Source organism: Pan paniscus, chromosome X, assembly GCF_029289425.2.
Source record: "Pan paniscus chromosome X, NHGRI_mPanPan1-v2.0_pri, whole genome shotgun sequence".
NCBI lineage: Eukaryota > Metazoa > Chordata > Mammalia > Primates > Hominidae > Pan > Pan paniscus.
The window spans coordinates 155,965,894-155,992,181 of NC_073272.2; the positions used below are offsets into that span (position 1 = coordinate 155,965,894).

Genomic DNA, 26,288 nt, shown 5'->3' on the forward strand with positions numbered 1-26,288 from the left:
TAACAAGGAGCCAAATGCCAATAGCCAACACAATGGGAAAAAAGTCTTCAGGACATTTCAGAGATATTTGTGGCAGCCCATCCCATCACAGGCCCAGAGGCCGAGGAAGAAAAAATGGTTCCATGGGTTGGGCCTAGGGCCCTGCTGGTCTGTGCAGCTTTGAGGCATGGTACCCTGCATCCCAGCTGCTCCAGCTTCAGCTGTGGCTAAAACGGACCAAGGTACAGCTTGGGCCATTGCTTCAGAGGTGAAAGCCCCAAGTCTTGGTGGCTTCCACATGGTATTGGGCATGCAGGTATGCAGAAGGCAAGAGTTAAGGCTTGGAAGCCACCACCTAGATTTCAGAGGATATATGGAAACACCTGGGCGTCCAGGCATAAATCTGCTGCAGGGGCAGATGTTGGGGTGATCAGACCCAACACGAGGTCATGGGGGTGACGAAGTCTGGTGGAGTCAAAGGAATGAGAAAAGACAGTTTGAGAGAGAAACTGGGTCCAGGGGGCCAATGTGAGTATGGAGGCTGTGAAGGCCCTGAGCTCTGGAAGCCCAGACTATTTATTGGTGATCAAAGAAACAGGTGGTGAGAATGTGGGGTTGAAAGGGCGCATTGCATTAAGCACAAGATTTACAGCTGTGATGGTTTAGAATATGCTCTGCTACTTGAGATAATGGAGAGCAGGTTCTTTTAACTCAAGATACAATCAATCCTGGGAGAGCAAGGAGCAAGGAGCCAGCAAGTCTAGACACATTCCAGAGGCCCTGAGGGGTTTTATGCCCTGGGCTTAGATTATGGTGCATCAGGGTAGCCTTCTACCCTTTACCACAGAGCTTGGTGTTCCAAAGGCCACGAGGGGTTTTAGACCTTGGACCCTGGAAATGTTCCAAGACTCTTTTACATTATGTCAGACATGCAAGCCCTGCCTCAGCTTCTCTCCCAACACTCAGCTTCTCCCAACAGGCAGAGCCCTCATGGAGAACCTCTACTAGAGCAGTGTGAGAACCTCTACTAGAGCAGTGTGGAGGGGAAATGTGGGATTGGAATCCCCACACAGAGTCCCTAATGGTGCACTGCCTGGTGGAGCTGTGAAAAGAGGGCCACCATTATCCAGACCTCAGAATGGTAGATCTACTGATGGCTTGCACCATGCACCTGGAAAAGCTGCAGGCAGTCAACACCAGCCCATGAAAGCAGCTGTGGGGGCTGTACCTTGCAGAACCTCAGGGGCAGAGCTGCCCAAGGCCTTGGGAGCCCATCCCTTGCATCAGTGTGGCCTGGATGTGAGACATGGAGTCACAAGAGATCATTGTGAAGCTTTAAGATTTAATCATTGCCCTGCTGGGTTTCAGACTTGCATGGGGCCTGTAGCCCCGTTGTTTTGGCCAATTTCTCCCATTTGGAATGGGAACATATACCCAATGCCTGTACTCCCATTGTATCTTGAAGTGACAAACTTGTTTTTTATTTTAGAGGCTCATAGGTAAAAGGGACTTACTTTGTCTCAGATGAGACTTTGTACTGTGGATTTTTGAGTTAATGCTGAAATGAATTAAGACTTTAGGGGACTATTGGGAAGGCATGATTAGATTTGAAATGTGAGAAGGACATGAAATTTGGAAGAGGCCAGGGAAGAATGATATTATTTGCCTCTGTCCCCACCCAAATCTCATGTCAAATTGTAATCCCCATGTGTCAGGGAGGGATCTGGTGGGAGGTGATTGGATCATGGGGGCAGATTTCCTCCATGTTGTTCTTGTGATAGTGAGTTCTCATGAGATCTAATAGTTTAAAAGTGTGGCACTTCCTGATTTGCTCTTTCTCCTGCCACCATGTAAGATGTGCCTGGTTTCCCCTTCACCTTCCATCATGATTGTAAGTTTCCTGAGGCCTCCCCAGCCGTGTGGAACTGTGCATCAATTAAACCTCTTTTCTTTATAAATTACCCAGCCTCAGGTAGTTCTTTATAGCAGTGTGAAAATGGACTAATGCAATACCCGTGAGGAAAATGAAGGACTAGCACATTGGGCCTTAATAAACATTTAAAGCTGAATAACTGGCCCCCATATCTATAATGAACATTACCTCTAGTTCAGTCTCAATCAGATTTGCCTGAGGCTCATCCATACAGATGGAAAAGATAGGAGCCTGGAAGGCCTCAATGTCCCATCAGTCATCTAGAGGATGACTTTCAGAGGCTTGATCATAATCCAGGAATAGAGTTAGAGGTGCTTGTCCTTGCCCTTGCCCTCATCCTTGTCCTGCATGACACCCCTGTCAGATAGGTTGGTGAGGTTGTGGCTGTAACAGCCTAGAAGGAAGAGGTGGCCCTCTCCTGAGAGAGAGAGGGACACTTACTCTTCTAATGATCCTCTTGTTTGCAATGAGGACAGGGTCCTGGGGGTAGCTTGTAATTTGGAGGTTTGGGATATTCTCTACTCTAGTGTCCTGGATTCCTGCAGCGATGATAGGCCCCCATTCTGTTAGTAGTATAGGGATGAGTCTTGGGTTTATTAGCTAACAAAAAATAATGTATCAATGCCATTGCCATGTAATTCGCTTGGCAATGGCATTTTTCCTCCTCCAATTGAGCCTTTTTTTATTTTTGAGGTTGCCTCCCAGTCATTGAAAACCTTAAAGGCTGTATTTAGTAAAGTAGGGAAGGGAATGTGAGTGCCTTGCTCTAATTTTTGGAGTTTTTGTCTGATGTCTGGGGAAGCCTGACCTATAAGCTGTACAGCCAGAATGGATTGGCCCTTAGGGCTTTCAGGGTGTGAATTTGTATATTTATGCATTGCCTCCACCAGTCCAGCTTGGAAAAGGGTGGAGTTCTCAGATGGTTCCTGAGTGATTTCTTGTAACTTAGAAAAATTAACAGGTTTTATCACAGCCTTTTTCATTCCTTCCATCAAGCACGTTATTATATAATCTCATCGGCAGATGAGATAACGTTTGTTATTGCCAATTGGGTTCTCTGTCGAGGACAGCTTCTGCCTCAACCCTTTTATCATTAGGATTATGAGCATGAACTTTATTTGTCTACGCTTGAGCTAAAGACCATATGTGTGATTTTTCTTTGTGGGAATGGCACGAATATGTCTTGTCAGGTTAAATCAAAGGAGTTCTTGAGTGAACTTAGAGGGATCCTGGCTAAATGAATCCAATGTGGGTTGAATTTGTGAAAGATCAGACATTGGAAAAGGGACATGAACTCAAATTGTTCCCAAATCTCTATTTGCCATCTTGTGGACAGGCAAAACATTTTTGGGATTTTTGGAGGAATCTTAGAGTTGCATATGTGACTCCCGAGTGAGTATGTGAGGGGGATAAAGTATCTGGTTATGGGAAGGGTTGATTAGGGGATGGAGCAGATGGAGAGGTTGTAGGTGAAGCAGGAGCAGGCTGAGGAGAGTGTGGTATGCAAAAGGAAGGATCGTCTAAGACATCAGAATCAGGGAGAGAGGAAGTTCCTTGGAAGCATATATGATAATTTTTATTTGGGGATTTGGGGATAAAGCCAAAAAGACCTCAACATGTGGGACCTCTGAATGCAAAAAAAAAGTATACACTTCTTTTTGGGAGTTTGTGGGTTAAAATGGGGTCACTTTTTAAGACTGCAACCCAAGGGCGAGTAGGAATGAATTGAAGAATGAATTGGACCCATGTTGGGTTTAGATAAGGGATTACAAGATCCCTGAGGTGTCCCTGAGGGATTTGGACCTCCCTTTTCCCTGTGGCCCACTCTATTCCAGGGTGTCCCACCATGGAAAGAAGGCTTGCCCTTGCCTGGATGACCAGGCCAGGTGTGCCCTTGTTTGAGTGGTCAACTCAAACCTAATGGGAAGGAGAACTCACCCGTAACTTGGGATATGGTGCCTCTGATGTTGAATCCAAAATTGTGTCCACAACCAGTGGAATGTGAAGAGTTGAGATTATTGTTTCCAAGGCATGGGTTACAGAGTGTTCAGTGAAAGTGGACTTGCCACCACAAATGGCTAATTATTATTTTTTTATTTTTTTATTTTGTAGAGATGGAGTTTTAGGTTTTGTTTGTTTGTTTTGATACTGAGTCTAGCTCTGTCACCCAGGCTGGAGTGCAGTGGTGCGATCTGGGCTCACTGCAACCTCAACCTCCTGGGTTTAAGCAATTCTCCTGCCCCAGCCTCCTGAGTAGCTGAGATTATAGGTGCACACCACCACGCCAGGCTAATTTTTTTGTTGTTGTATTTTTAGTAGAGACGGGTTTCACCTTGTTGGCCATGCTGGTCTCGAACTCCTGACCTCACATGATCCACCTGCCTTGGCCTCCCAAATTTCTGGGATTACAGGTGTGAGCCACTGCACCTGGCTATCAGCAGATTTCTAATCATAAATTTTGGGGAACAGAAGGTAGTGGGCTGATATATTTAAAGCAGTGGAAGAAAATAGCTGTCAACCAAGACTCCTGTACTTAAAAGGTGAGGGAGAAATTAAGACATGCCCACAGAAACAAAAGCTGAGAGATTTCATTACCACTAGGCCTGCCCTGCAAAAAATGCCAAAAGGAGTCCTTCAGGTTGAAATGAAGGGACACTAGGCAGTAATTTGAAGCCATAAAAGGAAATAAATTTTTTTTTGAGACAGAGTCTTGCTCTGTTGCCCAGGCTGGAGTGCAATGGTGTGATTTCGGCTTACCACAACTTCCACCTCCCGGGTTCAAGCAATTCTCCTGTCTCAGCCTCTCGAGTAGCGCCACTGCACCCAGCTAATTTTTGGATTTTTAGTGGAGACGGTGTTTTGCCATGTTGGCCAGGTTGGTCTTGAACTCCTGACCTCAGGTGATCCTCCCACCTCGGCCTCCCGAAGTGCTGGGATTACAGGCGTGAACCACCTCACCTGGCCAGAAATGAAGATCTTAGTAAAGGTAAATACAAGAGCAGTTATAAAAGCTACTATTAACTTTGGGTTGTAATTCTATTTTTTGTTATTTTACTTGATTTAAGAGCCTAATACATGATAATGAGTATTAGTGTAAAAGCTAGTATTACTGTAACTGATTTGTAACTTCACATTTTGTCTTCTACATAATGTAGGAGATTAATGAATTTAAAATTATTAGTTTATATTTCTGGACATACAATGTATAAATATGTAATTTTGTAACATCAGTAACTGAAAAGGAGTGGGGATGGAACTGTACAGGGGCATAGTTGTTTTTTTTTTTTTTTTTTTTTTCGGAGACAGGGTCTCTCTCCGTCACCCAGGCTGGAGTACAGTGATGCAATAACGGCTCATCGCAACCTGAACCTCTCGGGCTTAGCTGATACTCCCACCTCAGCCTCCCGAATAGCTGGGACTACGGGCGTGCATCATCATGCCCGGCTGGTTGTTTTTTTTTTTTTTTTTTTTGTGATGGAGTCTCACTCCGTCACCCAGACTGGAGTGCCATGGCGCGATCTTGGCTCACTGCAAACTCTACCTCCCTGGTTTAAAAGATTCTCATGCCTCAGCCTCCTGAGTAGCTGGGATTACAGGTGAATGCCACCACACCTGGATAATATTTGTATTTTTTAGTAGAGATGGGGTTTCACCATATTGCCCAGGCTGGTCGAAAAACTCCTGGGCTCAAGTGATCATCTTGCCTCGGGCTCCCAAAGTTCTCACAGGCATGAGCCACTGTTCCTGGCCTGGTTTTTGTATGTTATTGAAGTTAAGTGATATAAATTCAAATTGGAGTGTCTTAATATTAGGAGGTTAAATGTAATCCCGTGGTAGCCACAAAGAAAATAGCTTAGCTATAGAATATCCACAAAATGAAATGAAAAGAGAATTTAGATGTTTCACTGTAAAAAAAAAATCAACTAAACACAGAAGAAGACAGTAATGCAGGATATAAGGGACCACAAAAAAAAGCCATAGGGCATATAGAAAACACATGGCAAAATCACATAAGTGAGTCTCTCCTTATCAGTAATTATTTTGAATGTAAGTGGATAAACTCTCCAATTGAAAGATAGAGATTGGCAGAATGGATTAAAAAAACATGATCCAGGTGGGTGGTGGAATGGGGAAGATATTGGTCAAAGAGTATAGTTTCAGATGGGAGGAATAAAGTGTTTTACTTGAAATTTATTGCACAGCATGGTCGCATGGTGAATGTAGGGTTTTGTTTGCTTTTTTTTTTTTTTTTGCCTTTTTTGCAACAAGGTCTCACTATTTTGCTTAGGATGGAGTACAATGACACAATTACAGCTTACTGTAACGTTGAACTCATGAGCTCAAGTGATCCTCCCACCTCAGCCTCTTGACTAACTAGGACTATAGGCACCGCACCTGACTGTTTGTTAATTTTTAACTTTGTAAGAGATGGGGTTTTGCTGTGTTGACCAGGTTGGCCTTGAACTTCTCACCTCAAGTAGTCCTCCCGCCTTGGTCTCCCAAAGTGTTGGGATTACAGGCGTGAGCCTTCCTGCCCAGCCATAAATGTAATTTATTGCACATTTCAAAATTGCTAAGAGTAAATGTTCTCACAACAAAGAAAAAGTATATGAGGTGATGGATATGTTAACTACTTTGATTTAAGCACTTCACCTTATATTCCTAAATTCTAATATAACATTGTACTCCGTAAACATATACAATTATAATTTGTCAATGTACCACTTAAAGAAATGATCCAAGCCTGGGCAATGTGGCAAAACCCTGTCCCTACAAAACATACAAAAAGAAAAAATAGCCAGGTGTGGTGGTGCCCACTTATGGTCCCAGCTACTTAGAAGGTTGAGGTGGGAGGATCACTTGAGCCCAGGATGTCAGTGAGCTGTGATTGCACCACTGCATTCCAGCCTGAGCAACAGAGCAAGACCTGTCTCAAAAAATAAATACAGAAATAACATTTAAAAATGATCCAAGTATACACTGTCTACAAGAGTCACTTTAGATCTAAAGACACAAATAGGATGAAAGTAAAAGGATAGGGAAAGACATGTCATGCAGATAGTAACCAGAAGAGATCAGGAGTGGCCATATATAAATAATCCAATCACAGAAAGATTAATACTGTATAGGCCGAGTGCGGTGGCTCACACCTGGAATCCCAGCACTTTGGGGGACTGAGGCGGGCAGGTCTCTTGAGTCCAGGAGTTCAAGACCAGCCTGGCCAACATGATGAAACCCTGTTTCTACTAAAAACACAAAAATTAGCCAGGTGTGGTGGCGAATGCCTGTAATCCCAGCCACTCGGGAGGCTGAGGCACAAGAATCACTTGGACCTGGGAGGTGGAGGTTTCAGTAAGCCATGATCGTGCCACTGTACTCCAGCTTGGGTGACAGAGAGAGACTCTGTCTCAAAAAAAAAAAAAAAAAAAACTTTGGAAAAAAAATTAATACTATATAAGTCCACTTATATGAGGTACCTAGCATAGTCAAATTCATAGAGACAGAAAGTAGAATGGTGGTTAACAGGTGGTTGTCAAGTTGAGGGGAGGAGGGAATGGAGAGTTGTTGGTTAAGGGTACAAAGTTCCAGTTTTGCAAGATGAAAAGGATTGTGGAGATGGGTGGTGGTGATGGTTGCACAACAATATAATAGTACTTAATATGTTAATATCACTGAACTGTACACTTAAAAATGGTTAAGATGGCCAAGCATGGTGGCTCATGCCTGTAATTCCAGCACTTTGGGAGGCCAAGGCAGGAGGATCACTTGAGGCTAGGAGTTCAAGACCAGCCTGGGCAACACAGTAAGACCCATTCTCTAAAATAAAAGCAAAAAATTAGCCAGGTGTGGTGGTGGACACCTGTAGTCCCAGCTATTCAGGAGGCTGAGGCAGGAGGATCGCTTGAGCCCAGGTGTTTGAGGCTGCAGTGAGCTATGATTGCATCACTGCATTCCAGCCTGTCTCAAAAAAAAAAAAAGTATAAACCAGTGGAAGCATGCTGGATCCATACAAATGTATAAACCATTCTTAGCTCACAGGTTTTAAAAATTAGGCTGGATTTGGCCCGTGTCATTTGCTGACCTCTGTTCTACCTCATAGGGCTGTGACAATTTATGTAGTTTAACATATAACAAGTCCTCTCTGTATCCATCTTACAGATAAGGAAACTGAGGCTCAGAGAGGTTAATGTTTCTTCTTCTTGTATGCATTGTTATAATTTATTCCATATTTGAGACAGGGTCTCACTCTGTTGCCCAGGTTGGAGTGCAGTAGCCTGATCATGGCTTACTGCAGCCTCAATCTCCCCGGGCTCAGGTAATCCTCCTACCTCAGCCTCCTACTAGGACTACAGGTGCATACCACGATGCCCAGCTAATTTTTGTATTTTTTTTTTTTTGTAGAAATGGGATTTCACCATGTTGCCCAGGGTGGTCTTGAACTCCTGGGCTCAAACAATCCACCCACCTCAGCCTCCCAAAGTGGTGTTATTACAGGCATGAGCCATCATGCCTGGCCTATTCCTTTTATTTAAGATGCACTTTTTGCTTATATATTTTCTTTTCTTTCTTTTTTCTTTCTTTCTTTTTTTTTTTTTGAGACAGAGTCTTTCTGTGTCAGCCAGGTTGGAGTGCAGTGGCATGATCTTGGCTCGCTGCAACCTCTGCCTCCCGGGTTCAAGTGATTCTTCTGCCTCAGCCTCCCAGGTAGCTGGGATTACAAGTGTGCACCACCATGCCCAGCTAATCTGTGTATTTTTAGTAGAGACGGGGTTTCACCATGTTGGTCAGGCTGGTCTCAAACTCCTGACCTCAAGGGATCCATTTGCCTCGGCCTTGATTCTTTTGTATAGAACCACACCTGGCCTTGGTTCTTTTGTATAGTTTCTATTTCTCCTCTGAGATTTCCTATGTATTCATTGGGAGCATATTTTCCTTTATCTATTTGAACATAGTAAGAGTATCTGCTTTAAAACCTTTGCTATTTCCAACAACTTATTCCTGGAAGTCAATCTTCACTGATTATCTTTTCTCTTAAGCATGGGTGACATAGTACTCTTTCTTCATGTGTTTGATAAATTTGTTTTTATCTTAGAAATTGTGAATGGTATACATTGTTGAGACTGTGTGTTCTGTTATATTTCTCTGGAGGGTGTTTAAAATTTTTTTTTAATTTTGTTTTTGTTTGTTTGTTATTTTAGCAGGCAGAAAACTCTGTGTCCTGAGGTGAACAGCTGAAACTTCTGTTCAGGTTATTTAACCTTAGCTGGGCTCCTTGGAGTTAGCTGGCAGATGTATAGTTCAAGGGTCATCCAGAGATTTGGGTAGAATTTAGATGTAGAATTTGGGCCTCTCTTCTCTGGTTTTTCTTTTGAGAATTTCCTTTCTCCCTATCCAGCCCTTGTGGTCTCTGCTTCTGAGGTTATGATATGGGTAGTGTGGTCTGCTGGTCTTGAGTTAGTAAATTCTGGCTTCAGCAAGATAGAAGGCACACTGACAGAAAGAAGCTGTCTTGGTAAGGACACTAGTGCAGGGATGGCTCCAGTGAGTAGAACAGTATATGCTTGTAGCAGATAAGACTGGAGCCAAGCTGATTAAAATTCAACCCCAAAGAACACACAAGTAATAAATACATGAAAAGATGCTTATCTTGACTAATACTCAAGGAAGTACAAATTAGAACCACATTGAAATATCTTAGCCTATCAGATTGGCAAAGATGAAAAAGACTGATAATGTTTACTGTTGGTGAAGGTTACAGGCATTCTTACATTGTTGGTGAGAGCAAAAGTCTGTGCAACACTTTTTATGTAGGGCCATATCTCAGCATCTATCAATATTTTAAAATGCTAACCCTAAGACCCCACAATTCCACCCCTAGCAATTTATCCTACAGTAGGACTCACTCTGTTGTTTGAAGATCCATGCCCAGAATTATTCACGAAATTCATTTAAAATAGCATATATGCTTGAGCCCAGGAGTCTGAGGCTGCAGCGAGCTATGATCATGTCACTGCACTCCAGCCCAGCCTGGGTGACAGAGCAAGACTCTGTGTCTAAAGAAATGAAAATAAAAATAAATAAAATAGCATATACAGGCAACAATCCAAATGTTCATTGCAGAAATTATGATTATTATTGTTTTTCTTTTAGAGGCAGGGTGTCACTCTGTTGCCCAGACTAATCTTGACCTCCTGGGATCCTCAAGAGATCCTCCGGTCTCTGCTTCCCAAAGTTCTTGGATTACAGGTGTGAGGCACTGGGCCTAGACATTGCAGGGATTATTAAACCATGGTGTATACTACCATTAAAGGTATGAGGTAGGTTTTATGTGCTGACCTAGAAAGATGGTGCAACACCATAGGGGAACAAGAAGGCTGCAAAGTGGCAGCACAGCAGGAGTCTTTAAGAAATAGGTATTTGTTTCAGCTTAAGAAGTGTCTGGCTGGGCGTGGTGGCTCGCACCTGTAATCCCAGCACTTAGGGAGGCTTAGGTGGGCGGATCACTTGAGGTTAGGAGTTCAAGACCAGCCCAGTCAACACGGTGAAACCCCATCTCTACTAAAAATACAAAGAAATTAACTGGGCTTGGTGGCAGGTGGCTGTAATCCCAGCTACTCAGGAGCTGAGGCAGGAGAATCATCTGAACCCGGGAGGCCGAGGTTGCAGTGAGCCTAGATCGCACCACTGCACTCCAGCCTGGGTGACAGAGTAAGACTCGGTCAAAAAAAAAAAAAAAAAAAAAGACCGGGTGCGAGGTGGCTCTCGCCTGTAATCCCAGCACTTTGGGAGGCCTAGGCAGGAGGATCACAAGGTCAGGAGATCGAGACCATCCTGGCCAACATGGTGAAACCCCATCTCTACTAAAATACAAAAAATTAGCTGGGTGTGGTGGCGCACGCCTGTAGTCCCAGCTACTCAGGAGGCTGAGGCAGGGGAATCGCTTGAAACCAGGAGGCGGAGGTTGCAGTGAGCCGAGATCGCGCCACTGCACTCCAGCCTGGCGACAGAGCAAGACTCCATCTCAAAAAAGAAAAGAAAACAAACAAACAAACAAAATCCCCAAAAAGCAAAAGTGTCTGCATGGACTTGTGCCTAACTACTCACAGTGGCTACTTCTTGGGGGAGGTGAAAGGGGACCCTGTTAAATAATTTTTCTTCTGTATTGTTTTTCTTCAACTGAGTCTGCATTAATTTTATATTTAATACTCTCCCCACCCCTGATGCTCACAGGTTGCTTTAGCTGGTGGAAGGAGAACCTGCACCTCTGGTTTTGGCAAAGTGTAGAAGGGGACAAGGGCACTGCTCTGCACCTGCACAGGTTCTTGCCTCCTGGGGTCAGTTTAATGCATCTCAGTGGTGTTTCTTGGGAAGAACACAGTGGACACTCACTTGCCAGTCAGTAGACAAATCACTGAAGTCCATGTCTGGCAGTTCTCAATGTCATGGGGACTGTAAGGTTGTCATGTCTCACAGTTCCCTGACTTAGAAGATTAGTGGTGACAGACACTTCTCAGCTCTGCTCGGGAGAGCAGCTCTGTAATGCGCTTGTGGTTTCAGATGTGGGCGGCCTGTGTGAACCTGTCGTGCAAGGCTCATGTCACCAACTGCTGCAGTTATCTCCTGAATCAGGCTGAGGGTCTTTGCTGTGCACCCAGAGATAGTTGGGTGACAAATCACCTCCAGGTTGGGGATGCCTCAGACTTGTGATGGGACTGGGCAGATGCATCTGGGAAGGTGAGTCTGTGCTTTGGGCTTCCCAACCTCTCAAGTCAGCATGAAATTCAGAAGGCAGAGAGGGACATGTGGCCCTCCAACTAGGGGCCCAGGGAGCCACTGTGGAAGCGTGGCGTTTGAGAGCGCCACCCTAGCTTTACCTCCTCTGGTGTCCTGGCCTTGGGTATCTCTTAGAGATGGCAAAATTTGCAGCCCTGACCTCAAGGATTACAAACTAATTTCCAGTCCTGTAGGGGTCATGGGTTCTGCTGTGGCCAGTGTGGCCACGCTCCAACTGGATGGAGGGAAGGGCACTGAGTTTGTCAGGCAGAATTTCTAATTATGGAAGGAACTCTGCTTCCTCAGTGATTGAACTGACCTTTGTGGGGGTGCCTTTGTGGGGTGAGAATGGGCATACTTGGGCCTCAGTTGTGATGGCCATGGGGTGGAGCTGAGGTCTAGGCCCAGGGCTGGGAAAGCTTCTACCAACCCCGAGGCATTTGGGTGTTTTAGGGCAGAAGAGGAGCCAGGAGGATGGGTATGCCCCACTGGAGCTGTGTGTGGGGCAGCAGGTGAGGGTGGGATTCCAGAGGGAGGGTCAACCCAGCCAAGCAGAGGAAGGGGAGGAGAGGGTTTGTTTTGGAAAGAACATCACCCTCTCAGTTTCCTGGGGTCTGGATAGTCTGTTCTTGTGATGAGCTGGAGGATGTGGGCCCTGCTTGGATCCTCCTCTCCCCTCCCTGCCCCCATTTTCTCTTCCTGTGATTTATGCTGTTCTGGGCTCACCCTCTTCCCAGAGCTGTCACGCTACAGCTGACAGGCAGGGCAGGCGTTTTAATTATTATTAATTTTTTTTTGAGACAGAGTTTGAGACAGTATCAAGAGTGGGTATCCTCTCAGCGTGTCTTCAAGTAGCATCCCAGAGCCCCGCTCCTGGGTACCCACAACATGAACACCGTCCAGAAGCAAGGGCAGCCTCTGCAGGTGGGGCGGGGGTTGGAAAACATTTATCAAACAGTTGAGTTGGGTGCAGGGGATGCAACATGATCAAACAGGGTCTTGCCTCAAGGAGCCTCATGTAGGGACAACGCACAGTGATGACCTTCAACTGCAGTGGGGCAGCAAGGCTGTGGGAGGGGTGTTTTGGGCAGAGCAGGCGACGTGGGTACCTCTTCACCAAGACAGCAGGAAGAGCACGGACATCATTTTCCCGTCTCACCTCCAGACTCCCAGGGAACTGTGCCAATATCCTTACTCCAGCCCTGGCCCATGGCCACTGCTCAACCCTTGGGCCCTGTCAGTTCAGGGCTGTGCAGAAGGAGAGTTGCCTGTGCTCAGGCTCAGGGGTTCCGTCCAGCTAAGGAGGCCTACTAGGGGACTGGGGAAAGGCCTCATGAAGGACCAGGCCTGTGATGGGGAGGGAAGATGGCAGAGGGGACAGTGGGAAGCAGAGCAGCAGGGGTCTCCTCCACGCCTCTCTGTACTTCTCCCACCCACCCTTGCCTGCTCCCCTCTGCCCTGGGTATGTGCCCTTGTCCACCCAACACCTCTGCAGTGCCAAGTCCAGCCCTGACTTCTTCCTGAGCTGTGGCCCAGCGTTCCCACAGACATTTACCTCACGGATGCAGCACTGCCCCTCATCCTCTTCTCTGAAAGTGTGTGGGAAATGCTTCTTGGTGCCATCTCTCTCCCACCCTGCCTTCCCTGCACCTTCTCTATGAGGTGTCTGTTGTCTCTGTACTTGCCTCCAGCTGGCCTTTCAGACCCCATCCCTCCTGCCTCCTGCCCATCCCCACCCCTGTCAGCACCTCACATACTCTGTGCCCAACAGCATTGGGGATTCCCACTGTGCTGAAGGAAGTCCTCATGTGGTCCAGAGAGGGAGCTGGCCCCTGCTCCCATTTCCAGCGCCATTTTCTGGCACAGCCTCCGTGTCCCCAGGCTCCAGCTGCTTCTGGGGTACCAAGGTCTGCATTTCTTCCTCTTCCCCCAGCAGACAGAAGACCTTGCTGGACAGGTGTCCACTTCAATAGTAACTTCCATCCTATCCACCTGTATGGCTGCCAGCTTCCTGAATGGTCCAGAAGAACCGGACCTTCCCTGCCCCCATTAAAAAAGACAAAATATGGCCAGGCGTGTTGGCTCATGCCTGGCATCCCAGCACTTTGGGAGGCCGAAGCAGGTGAATCACTTGAGGCCAGGAGTACGAGACCAGCCTGACAAACATGGTGAAACCCTGTCTCTACTAAAAATACAAAAATTAGCCAGGCATGGTGACTCATGCTTGTAAATGCTTGTAATCCCAGCTACTTGGGAGGCTGAAGCAGGAGGATCACTTGAACTCGGGAGGCAGAGGTTGCAGTGAGCCGAGATCACGCCACTGTGTTCCAGCCTGAGCGACAGAGCGAGACGCCGTCTAAAAAAAATATATATATATATATATATGTGTGTGTATATATATATATACACATATATATGTGTATATATATACACATATACATGTGTATATATATATACATATATACACATATATACATGTGTATATATATATACACACATATATATACACATATATATGTGTGTGTGTATATATATATACACACACACATATATATATGCATAATAGTCTCTGTGTAGCAGTAAGTGGATGCAGTAGCTGGTGTGAGGGCAACTTGGAGAGTGTGCTTCGAGGCACAGAGATGCTCAGGGCTGCCTGGACTGCCTCCATGATGGTGGCCTGCTCTGTATTAGGTGAGTGTTCAGGGCATGAGGGCCAGGAAAGGTGAAGGGCTGAGGCTGTCTAAAGACCCTCCTGTGGGTGTGGCAGAGCCTGTGATCTGAGGCAGGGCTCCAGCTGCAGGGCAGCCCACAGCTTCACAGTGGCCCAGGGAAGCAGGGCAGGCAGGCTATGAGGCCTAGTAGGCATCTGGGCCAGACTTTGACACTGAGGTCATGGAACGGGTGGGGCTCTGAGAACAGACCAAAGTGATCATGGGCTGAAGGCTATGTCCACAGACCCAAGGCGGGATAGACTGTGCTGGGCAGTGATGTCAGCCAGGCTCCCCAGCGGGACTGGGGGTGTCGGGGCAGCTCTGTCCCAGGTGGCAGACACTGGTTTCCCCTCCTGCTCTCACAACCAGCCTGTTACCAGGTGTTGTCTGAGCTGTGGTGAGGCCTCCCTGGTGACATTCAGGAGCAGGGAGCCTGCGAGTAGGGGTGTATGCACCTGCCCTGACTGCCTGGCCCTGTGGTCAAGGATGGGGGAAGGCAGCTCTGCCTGCAGCTCCACCCCATTTATAAAGCACTGTGGTGCCTTCTGCTGGGGCATGTGCTGAGTGGTGCCTCGCAGGCACTGCCCTCGGGAAGTTCACAGGCTTATGTGGAAGCTGGTGAGAATGGGCCAAGAAGAGAGGTGTCAGGAGCCAGGTATTGGGCAGGTCCCAGGTCTCTGAGCCTCAGTTTCTTCATCTGTAGGAGGGTGGTGACCCTGCCCTGCTCAGCTTACCAGGTACAGATGTAACTTTTCAGTGCAGAGGAAAAGCAGAGAACTTCCCCTCAGATGGCCATACCCCCTTGTCGCTGTACCCAACTCTCCGGTCCTACTTTGTAGCTCTCAGGTGTCACATGTGGATCCTGCCCTACCATCCCCCTTCCCTGTCTAGAAACGAGGCCTGCTGAGCTTGGAGCCATCCCACTCCCTGCTCTCAAGCCATCTACTCCTGGGTTAGCCTGTGGCTGGCCTGGCCTGATTCTACATAGATGTGGGTGTTTCTCTACTGCTGGGGCAGCAGTTGTCCATTCTGGGGCCTGCGTCAGCTCTCAGCTGTGGCTGTTGTGCCTGTGCTTCCCCAGGTCCTGGTGGTGACTCCAACCCTGCCCTCACATATCCCAAGAGCAGGCTGACTGCCTTGCCCATTCCCACCTTTCCAGTAACTGCTGCAAGAACGGACAGACACTGCTGCAGAGAACTTGCCACGGTGTTTCATGCTGCGGCTGGTGGTTCCAGGCTGCACACTCCATTCTAGGAAAGGGTGAGGCTTCCTGATCATCAGTCTTAACAGGGGACTGTCCTATGGGTACCTGGATACGCTGCCGGGAGTGGGGCAGAGTGGGGTTAGACTAGTGCCTGCTGCCCATTGGGGGTGTGCGGGTTCCTTAAGGGCATGCATGCTGTAGTCTGTGTGCGTGTCTGGTTTTTTCCTCCTCCTTATCAGTAATCAGTCTTGTATAACCAGGGTGGCCCTGCTTCCTGCCTAGGGGCTATCGGTGTACCATCTGGAGTTGCAAATGGGGTGACAGGGCGTCAGCGGCCTTCCCACACCCAAGCACTTCCTGACACCCAGCCCCTCATCTCTAGCCAACCTCTGGCTCCCCTAGGGATCCTGGGGCTCAGGCCTCACGCTGCAGCATCGGGGGGCTTTGCCCTTCTGGTGTTGCTCTTCTTTGCAGGTGCCTTGGAACAGGGGTGCAACAGAGTTCAGAAAGTGCCATCTGTTGCACGGATACCCTGCTGCCACCCTCGTCCACCTTTCTGGGGCAGAACACTTGGATGGGTCTTTATTTAAGAGGACAAAAGGGAGAGAGAATGCATAGAGGCTGGGTCTGGTGGCTCATGCCTGTAATCCCGACACTTTGGGAGGCCTAGGCAGGCGGATCCCTTGAGGTCAGGAGGTCAAGACTAGCCTGGCCAACATGGTGAAACCCCGTCTCTACTAAAAATACAAAAAAAAAAAAAAATTAGCTGGGCATGGCGGGAGATGCCTGTAATCCCAGCTACTCGGGAGGCTGAGGCAGGATAATCACTTGAACCCAGGAGGCGGAGGTTGCAGTGAGCCAAGATTGCACTACTGCACTCCAGCCTTGGCAACAGAGGGAGACTGTCTCAAAAAAAAAAAAATTTGCTTAGAATTTGTCTGTGTGACCCTGGGCAAGTCATTTCCCCTCCTTGGGACTCAGTTCCTTGCCTGTGAACGGGGACAGTGCTTCTCCCTTACAGAGCTGTTGTGAGAATTAAAGTAGAAAATGTACCTATGGTGGTTGTTGGTAGTGACCAGTTCCCCCAACCCTGACTCCCCTGCAGGATGGGGCCTGGGCTCGGGAATGGGGGATGGGCTGGCAGAGGATGACTGTCCCAGAGAGGAGTCTTCTCGGCAGATGTGGAGACCTAGCTGAGTCAGAGGCCAGGATCTAAGTTTGAGGGTGTTCCTTACACCCTGCAGCCATGAGTCTTTGGCTGAGTCAAATGGCCTTTCTGAGCTCAGTTCCTTATCAGTAAAGCCTGGACAGTGGTCCAGGACGCTGGACAGTGTGTGAGTGTTAGGACACAGGACACTGTGTGAGTGCAGGTGGGGACCCATGGAGCACTCTGCTGGGGAGCAATTCATGGGGAGCACCCCTCCAGAGAGGGATGATTTGCACAGGGCCCTCAGCCCAGTCCCTTGCAGGCTGGACCTTGGAGAGTGAGGCCCTGAGGCGAGACATGGGCACCTGGCTCCTGGCCTGCACCTGCATCTGCACCTGTGTCTGCTTGGGAGTCTCTGTCACAGGGGAAGGACAAGGTGAGGGCTGGGCACTAATGTCTGTATGAGGTGGGTGGAGAACTAGGGCATGTTTGGGGGACTGGGTTGTCCGATGTCGAGCCTCTAGGGAAAGGTTTGGCCCAAACTGTGCTGGGATATGTCCTCTAGGGGTCAGCCTGGACCTCAGTCTCTAGTCTCCCTACTTTTACCTCCCTACCTTCATTCCCTGGACCGACCGTAGTCTGCCTTCCTTCACTCTCTTGACGCCTCTCCAGATCTGACTTGCCCGTGTACCACGGGTCAGAGCCCATCACTTCCCAGGCCTCCCAGTGCTTCCCTGGACAGATTCTGGGATCATTTACTGGTGACTGCCCTGCTAGGGTGTCAGCTGTCAGATCCTCCCCAACCCCCGAGCTCAGCTCTGGCCTGAAGTACTTACCGTGGGCTCCTGACGGTCACTGTCTCCAGGGCCAAGGTCTAGAACCTTCACCTGCCTCACCAACAACATTCTCAGGATCGATTGCCACTGGTCTGCCCCAGAGCTGGGACAGGGCTCCAGCCCCTGGCTCCTCTTCACCAGGTGAGCGTGGAGGGCCATGCCCACCTGGACAGGGATGAGGGTGAGGTCCCCAGGATTGAAGCAGCTATGCCAGGACAGTGTAGCAGCCCCGTGGTGCTGACACATGCCCTTTCCAGCAACCAGGCTCCTGGCGACACACATAAGTGCATCTTGCGGGGCAGTGAGTGCACCGTCGTGCTGCCACCTGAGGCAGTGCTCATGCCATCTGACAATTTCACCATCACTTTCCACCACTGCATGTCTGGGAGGGAGCAGGTCAGCCTGGTGGACCCGGAGTACCTGCCCCGGAGACACGGTGAGCAGCGGCTATAGGTCTGGGGCGGGGCCGCTTGGCAAGAACATCCTGGCTGCTTGGGGGTTTGGAGCAGGGCCTTGCAGCCTGTGAGTGGCCCAGTGAGTGTTCTCAGTCCCAGCCGAGTGAGATCCAGGGCTGGGGGCAGGCTTGGCCCCTGGGAGGGGAGGGCCCATATGGTTACTGCAGGGGCAGGGTTTTGGCAGGAAATAAACATGCACGGCTGCTAGTTGGGGCAGGGGCTGGCACTTGAGTCATGTGAAATGCACTTCAGTCATACCAGGAAGGACTCCAATAAGATGCTGGGAAAAGCTTCCAGCAGCAGACTGTGAAGGAAAGGGAAAGCAAGATTTAGAAACCACCTAGTCTAGCTGCAGAGGCCAGAGGAAGTCATTGCTGTCCTGTCCCGCCTGGGGCTTTTCTGGACCAGTCTCCCAGTGAGGTGCCTGGTCTGAGAGGGCCTTGACCATTCCCCTTGGGAGTCTTTCAGACCCCAGTCTTGTGTGTTCTGACTGACACACCCAGATCCATGGGGCTTCAGCCTCACATGGATTCACTCTGTTCCAGTTAAGCTGGACCCGCCCTCTGACTTGCAGAGCAACATCAGTTCTGGCCACTGCATCCTGACCTGGAGCATCAGTCCTGCCTTGGAGCCAATGACCACACTTCTCAGCTATGAGCTGGCCTTCAAGAAGCAGGAAGAGGCCTGGGAGGTAACACTTTGGCTGGCTTTCCCTGGGGTCCTCTCTCCTGGGAACAGCAGTCCAGGGTAGACTCCCCACTCTACATAGGGAGATGTCAACTTGTAGTGATGAGAAGGGAGGAACTAGAGCGGGGTGTGTGTGCACACACACATGCTGGCATGCAGATGTGTATGCTTTATGTGTGTGTATGGGAGTAGGGTGAGTGCGCCTGTGTCTCTGTGAGTGTGTGCACATAAGTGTGGTGAGTGTGCATGTATGTGTTTATGTGTGCACATATGTAAGTGTGCACACTCATATGTTTGTGTGCCCATGTTTGTGTGTTTATATGTAAGTGTACATATGAGTGTGCCTGTGCCTTGCGTTTGTGTGAGTGTGCACATGGGCATGCCTATGTGTATGAGTGTGTATGTGAGTGTGGTGAGTTGCTTCTGTGCACACACTTTTGTTTATGAGTGTGCATGCAAGTGTGATGAGTGTGAAAGTGTGCCTGTAGACATGTTTGCCTGTGTGTGCATATGTGTATTTGTGGGCAAACGCAGCTGTGTCTGTGAGTGTGAGTGTGCCTTCTGTGTGTGTGTGTGCACGTGAATGTGGTGAGTGTGTCTGTGTGTTAACACAAGTGTGTTCAAGAGTGTGTTATATGAGCATATAATGCATGTGTGTATTCTCGAGGGCTGAGGGACCCAGCCCCACCTTCAGCACCTGCCAACTGTCCCCACAGCAGGCCCAGCACAGGGATCACATTGTCGGGGTGACCTGGCTTATACTTGAAGCCTTTGAGCTGGACCCTGGCTTTATCCATGAGGCCAGGCTGCGTGTCCAGATGGCCACACTGGAGGATGATGTGGTAGAGGAGGAGCGTTATACAGGCCAGTGGAGTGAGTGGAGCCAGCCTGTGTGCTTCCAGGCTCCCCAGAGACAAGGTGGGCACTGCTGTGGCTGCTGCACTTCCAGAGTCTGGGCTGGGCGTCTTCTCCCCTGTTCACCTCAGCCCTGCACCCTTTCACCCTCCTGTAAGCCCCTCCCCGAGGCAGCCATGCCTCAGTTGATCCCCTTCCTCTGAAGGTCTGAGGTCTATAGGGAGGACACAAACACCTGCCAATTCTGGGGTTTCCTGGGAACCCGTAGTCAGTGGCTCCTGTTAGGAGTAAGGGTGGCAGGGCTGCACACCAGGGCTGGTGCTCCTGCCTGGAGGCTGGACATGACCTCAGTGTCCTTGAGGGCTGGACTGACCCTTGTGCAATGCAGTGCTGAGACCGCCCACGGAACTTATGACCCACCGTGTGGCAGATGGGAAGAGTGAGGCCCAGGAGCATGGCTCACACAAGGTCCTTCAGCAGGTGACACAAACCTCCAAGGCCCATCACAAACCTTCCACTTTGGCCCAGGGCACTAAAGGGCGCACCCTTGCCAGGTAGGTTTGTGGGGAGCCTCCTGGCACTGAGGCTGCTCACAGCCCTGGGCCTTTCCTGTCCACAGGCCCTCTGATCCCACCCTGGGGGCGGCCAGACAACACCCTTGTTGCTGTGTCCATCTTTCTCCTGCTGACTGGCCTGACCTACGTCCTGTTCAAGCTGTCGCCCAGGTAGGTAGCTGATGTGTGTGTGTGTGTGTGTGTGTGTGTACATGTGTGAGCGGGTAAGAGTGTACATGTTAGTGTATGTGTGCAGATGTGTGACTGTGTGCAGGTGTGGGTGTGTGCATGTGTGACTGTGTGCATGTGTGACTGTGTGCAGGTGTGAGTGTGTGGTGGGTGAGTGTGTGCAGATGTGTGACTGTGTGCAGGTGTGTGTGGTGGGTGAGTGTATGTGTGCAGATGTGTGACTGTGTGCATGTGTGAGTGTGTGGTGGGTGAGTGTATGTGTGCAGATGTGTGACTGTGTGCAGGTGTGTGTGGTGGGTGAGTGTATGTGTGCAGATGTGTGACTGTGTGCATGTGTGAGTGTGTGGTGGGTGAGTGTATGTGTGCAGATGTGTGACTGTGTGCAGGTGTGTGTGGTGGGTGAGTGTATGTGTGCAGATGTGTGACTGTGTGCATGTGTGAGTGGGTAAGAGTGTACCTGTTAGTGTATGTGTGCAGATGTGTGTCTGTGTGCGGTGGGTGAGTGTATGTGTGCAGATGTGTGACTGTGTGCAGGTGTGAGTGTGTGGTGGGTGAGTGTATGTGTGCAGATGTGTGACTGTGTGCAGGTGTGAGTGTGTGGTGGGTGGGCGTCAAGGGCCACCCTTGTCTGGTTCCTCCCCTCCCCTCTCCACTGCCTGGTCCTGGATGGGGTGGGCTTTTCCAGTCTCCACTCTGGGCCAGTAGAGAGTTGTCAAGTTGCCAGGGGAGAGCAGGGAAGGGGGATCTGAGGCAGAGGCTGAAGATAAGGGCAGCTTGGTCCCGACCAGACCCAGAGTCACCAAGATCAAGAGCCTGAGGTCCTAGTCTTCTGCCTCTGGAGGAGCTTGGTTTGTTCATTTGTTCACACGTTATATGAAAGGTCAGTTGGGGCATCTGGTGTGCTCAGGACCCTGTTCTCAGAACAAGATGGACAAGGGCCCTCCTTAAATAAACCGTCACGCCTCATGCACCACACATCAGGTTACAAGACAGGGTGCAGGGGCCATGTCAGGCCGCAGATGTGAGGAAGAGGGTGTGGGGAGAGGGGTGTTGGGTGGGGCTAAGTGGGAGGGTGCTTGGCTTCTCCTTGGAGCAAAGGAAAGTGTAAAACTGTGTGACACAACCTAGTTTATGTTTTGAGGAATAGATTGCTGGGACAAGGGGACATGGGGGACCTGCTGGGGGCCAGTGGGGTGCCCACAGGGAGACGATTTGGCGTGAGCCAGTGAAAGAAGTGGAGATAGAGCAAGGTGGAGGGAATTGCAGGGTCTCATGAGGGGAAATAGAAGGGACATGTGGGTGGATGAGATATGAGTGGTGACCCCTGAGGTGGGGAAATGGGGGACAGCCTTGCGGGGAGGTTGGTGAAGTCTATTTGGACCTGTTGGGTTGGAGCCCCAGGTGACATCCTTGTGGGAGGGTCAGTGGATCCTTGGCAGCAAGTCTGGTGCTCAGGGAGACACTGGGTGGGGTGGGAGCCACAGACCTTTTGCTGATGGCAAAGACAGAGTTCCTGGAGGTGCGGCTCCCTCTGCGGGCTGAGGATCTAGCTGACAACTCCCCGTTCTGAACCCGCCATCGCAGCTCATGCTGTAAAGGACGCGCGCCTCAGTATAAGTCAGTTCTATGCAGCCGTTAGGCAAGGAGGCCCAGTTGGGTCCTGCCCTGAGAGTGGGTTGGGATGTGATGAGATGGGAGAGAGGCAGTGGCAGGGACGAGGTGGGCGGACCTCCTGCTGATGGAAGGAAGCTCAGCCTCTGCAGTGACTTCAGGCCACCTGGGTCGCCATAGGCCTCTGACTGGCCTCTCTTGGCCTCAGGGTGAAGAGAATCTTCTACCAGAACGTGCCCTCTCCAGCGGTGTTCTTCCAGCCCCTCTACAGTGTGCACAATGGGAACTTCCAGGTGTGTGCAGAGACCACGGCAGGACATGGGGGGCAGGGGTTGCCCAGAGCTCTGGCCTGCCCAAGATGTTGGCTTTCATGAGAGTTGGTGGCCAGTATGGGAGGCTTGTCAGTGCTTGGAGCCTTTTTTGTATATTCAGTGAATTTCAATTTATACGCTGTGTCTCAAGTGGGGAAAAACTAGCTTTATTCTCCATTACTGATTTCTTTTTGTTCTCAGGTCTCTAGTTCCATTGTTGATTGAAAAAATGTAAATTTCTCATGACTTATCTCTGTCCCCTCTGGTTTGCAGCTGTCTGCACCCACCATGTGTCTCACCTCCTCCTTCTGCGAAGGTGTCTGTCCTGTGGCCGTGGGGAAGGGTCTGTGGTGTGTGCGCTGCCTTTGGGGCTCTCATTGCCTCTGGGCTCCTGCTCTGCCTGGTCCCCTGGTCTCCCCGGATCACATGATGGCACCACAGCTGAGGAGTGGGCTCTTCACTTCCCCCTCTTCCGCCCATGTTGGGCTCCTACAGCCCAGGCACCAGTGAGCAACTTGGGGGTTGCATCAGCCCCTCCCCTCCCTGCTGAGCTGTCGGTTCATGCCCCCTGGGTGGGAGGAGCGGGAGAGGGAGAGCTGCAGTGAGTGGTCTCTGGTTTTTCCCCTCAGACTCCTCACTTTGGGCAAAGGACAAGAGGCAGTGAGGGCCCCTCCCTGGGGTCTGGGCCAAGCTGACCACTCTTCTCCAGAATCTTCCCTCCCTGTGCCCTAGGGCATCCCTGGGCCCTGTGCAGCAAGGATGTCCCCTTCACACTGCGGCTCCAGCTTACTATGCAGAAAAATCCTTTTCTCTCTCAATGAGGAGCCTAGTTTTCAAGATTTTTGTCCAAAAATATAATTTGAACCATGAACCGGGCATCTGGCTCTTGGCAGAGTCTCCCTCTTTCCCCAAGGTGGTAGATGTGACTGTCAAGAGCCTGGGCAGCTGATGACAAGGCTGAGCAGGTCAGATTGTGACTGTACCCTGGACTGTCATCCTGTTGCGGGCACCAGCTGTTCCCTAGAGAACTAGGACACCTGCCACGGGTTATTTAGACCCGTGGGTGAGGATCTGGTGCCATAGGTTGGTCTCCAGGGAGCAGTGCAGTGACGGAGGGTGCTGTGTGTGTGGTGCATGGGATGGAGGCTCCTGGTCCCACCAAGGGAACAGCTTCCTTTTGGAGGCGGGGGTCTCCTGTGGCCGCACAGAAGGATCCAGGTCTGCTGGCCGTAGCCCAGCGCTTTGAAAGTCACCAGTCCTGACAGCGACTCGTGTGTGTGTGTGTGTGTGTGTGTGTGTGTGTGTGTGTGTGTGTGTGGTGGGAGTGCCCAGTCTCTGTAGCCGCTGAAAGGCTCTGAGGCACATGCTGTCAGGAGTTGGCTCTGTCCTGGGCAGATATCACCATCTGTACCTTGGTTCAAACTGCTGTGAGCACCAGACCCTGTGCTGGCGGAGTGGTGAGGGGCCTGAAGGGACTCCGGGTCCCATGTTGAGGTTGGGCTGGCACATGGAGGAAAAACAGAATGTTCAAGACACAGGTGATGCTTGGCCTCTGGGTATGGACCTCAGGAGGGCTTTCTGGAGGAGGAGGGAGAGTAGGCTTGCCAGAAAGGAGGCAGCTGCTCCCGTGATGAGTTCTAAACATGCTGCCTGAGCCTTTCCCTCCTCCCGTGCTCTGTTCCAGACTTGGATGGGGGCCCACAGGGCCGGTGTGCTGTTGAGCCAGGACTGTGCTGGCACCCCACGAGGAGCCTTGGAGCCCTGCGTCCAGGAGGCCACTGCACTGCTCACTTGTGGCCCAGCGCATCCTTGGAAATCTGTGGCCCTGGAGGAGGAACAGGAGGGCCCTGGGACCAGGCTCCCGGGGAACCTGAGCTCAGAGGATGTGCTGCCAGCAGGATGTACGGAGTGGAGGGTACAGACGCTTGCCTATCTGCCACAGGAGGACTGGGCCCCCACGTCCCCCACTAGGCTGGCTCCCCCAGACTCAGAGGGCAGCAGCAGCAGCAGCAGCAGCAGCAGCAGCAGCAGCAGCAACAGCAACAACAACAACTACTGTGCCTTGGGCTGCTATGGGGGATGGCACCTCTCAGCCCTCCCAGGAAACACACAGAGCCCTGGGCCCATCCCAGCCCTGGCCTGTGGCCTTTCTTGTGACCATCAGGGCCTGGAGACCCAGCAAGGAGTTGCCTGGGTGCTGGCTGGTCACTGCCAGAGGTCCGGGCTGCATGAGGACCTCCAGGGCATGTTGCTCCCTTCTGTCCTCAGCAAGGCTCGGTCCTGGACATTCTAGGTCCCTGACTCGCCAGATGCATCATGTCCATTTTGGGAAAATGGACTGAAGTTTCTGGAGCCCTTGTCTGAGACTGAACCTCCTGAGAAGGGGCCCCTAGCAGCGGTCAGAGGTCCTGTCTGGATGGAGGCTGGAGGCTCCCCCCTCAACCCCTCTGCTCAGTGCCTGTGGGGAGGAACCTCTACCCTCAGCATCCTGGCCACAAGTTCTTCCTTCCGTTGTCCCTTTTCTTTATCCCTGACCTCTCTGAGAAGTGGGGTGTGGTCTCTCAGCTGTTCTGCCCTCATACCCTTAAAGGGCCAGCCTGGGCCCAGTGGACACAGGTAAGGCACCATGACCACCTGGTGTGACCTCTCTGTGCCTTACTGAGGCACCTTTCTAGAGATTAAAAGGGGCTTGATGGCTGTTCCAAAGTGTTGATGGCTGGGACAAGGGGCCAGAGGAGGAGTGAGGGGTGGGGTTTGTCCAGCCCTGGGCTTTCCGGGCTCTAGAGATAGCACGGTGGAGGCTCAATGACAGTTCTGGGGACAGCAAGTTGGAGGTTCAGGGGCAGCTTCAGGACAGCAGAATGGAGGCTCAGGGACAATTCCTGGGAGGCCAGTGCCCTCGTTCCTCCTTGTCCTCATCCTCCCACTTGCTCCAGGAAACTGAGAGCTGAGCCTGGAGCTTCCAGACAGTCAGGGCTGGGGGTGACCATCCAGCAGTGATGGTGGCCTGTGAAGGGTCCTGCTTCTGTCCTCAGCCTCTCATGGCGTGGGCTTGGGGAGGAGCTGTGGTCTGGAGAGAGTGGCAGTTGGAGCAGAACGTGCCTCCATTTGTTTCCTAGGGCTGTCGTAACAAAGTGCCACAAAATGGTTAGCTTAGAACCACAGAGATTTGTTGTCTCACAATTCTGAAGTCCAGAAGTTGGAAATAAAGATGTTGGCAGTGTTCCCAACCACATGTTCTTGGGCTCCCATGAAACAGAAGTTGATATGAGGCCAAGGAAGCTTCCCAGACAAGACTTTATTAAGTCTTATGCCCCGAAAGTTTGGGCAGAAGAGAGACAGTGCAGGAGGAAGAATTCTTGGCTGACTCCCCAAGGGGAATGCATTGTGGTGTCTTAAGGAGGGTGACATACATAATTTATGAGCTACATGAGTGTCATTGCACGTATGGGGTGGAGTCAAGGGTGCTCAGACGCATGCTAACACATACGTTGCATGATCAGAAAATGGCAGATAAGCCCCTCCCTGGGTGAGGACTTTAGTATTATCATAAGACCAGGGTCATTCTCCTGGCCTTGTGCACAAGCAGGTGATACAGTCAACTCCCGTCAGTAAGACTTATGGCGGGATGCTGCTTATCTTAGTTTATTTCAGACAGTTGGCAAGGTCTGGCCAGCGAGTATGGCACCTGGAGGGTGGTGCGGCAAGGTCTGGTGGTCAGCGGGCATGTATGGAACAACACGTTAGTGGAGGTGGGCCGAGTCCCATTTATACTCTCTCAGCAGGGCCATGCTCCCTCGGAAGGCACTAGGGAAGGATTAGTTTCAGGCCTCTCTTCAGCTTCTGTTAGTTTCTTGGCTTGTGACACCAAAGCTGTAATCTTTTTTTTGTTTTGTTTTTGAGACGGAGTTTTGCTCTTGTCGCCCAGGCTGGAGTGCAATGGCACAATCTCGGCTCACTGCAACCTCCTCCTCCCAGGTTCAAGCAATTCTTCTGCCTCAGCCTTTGGAGTAGCTGTGATTACAGGCGCCTGCTACCACGC

General features: G+C 50.4%; 1 protein-coding gene across 2 annotated transcripts; it reads left to right on the forward strand.

The window, feature by feature from the left end:
- The first annotated feature begins 11,603 nt into the window (after positions 1-11,603).
- On the forward strand, positions 11,604-24,971 carry IL9R (interleukin 9 receptor). 2 transcript variants are annotated; one of them, XM_055106470.2, is made up of 9 exons: positions 11,604-11,647; positions 15,557-15,657; positions 17,047-17,184; positions 17,614-17,725; positions 17,849-18,020; positions 18,614-18,730; positions 19,443-19,644; positions 20,201-20,306; positions 23,931-24,971. In XM_055106470.2, the coding sequence occupies exons 1-9, from the start codon at positions 11,604-11,606 to the stop codon at positions 23,965-23,967; spliced, it is 1,029 nt and encodes a 342-aa protein (XP_054962445.1). In that variant the 3' UTR covers positions 23,968-24,971. The 2 variants fall into 2 exon arrangements, with proteins under 2 accessions (XP_054962445.1, XP_054962444.2); XM_055106469.2 differs by lacking the exon at positions 11,604-11,647 and adding an exon at positions 22,144-22,228 and having other exon boundaries at positions 14,643-17,184; positions 17,842-18,020; positions 18,585-18,730; positions 23,931-24,539.
- The last annotated feature ends 1,317 nt before the right edge of the window (positions 24,972-26,288 follow it).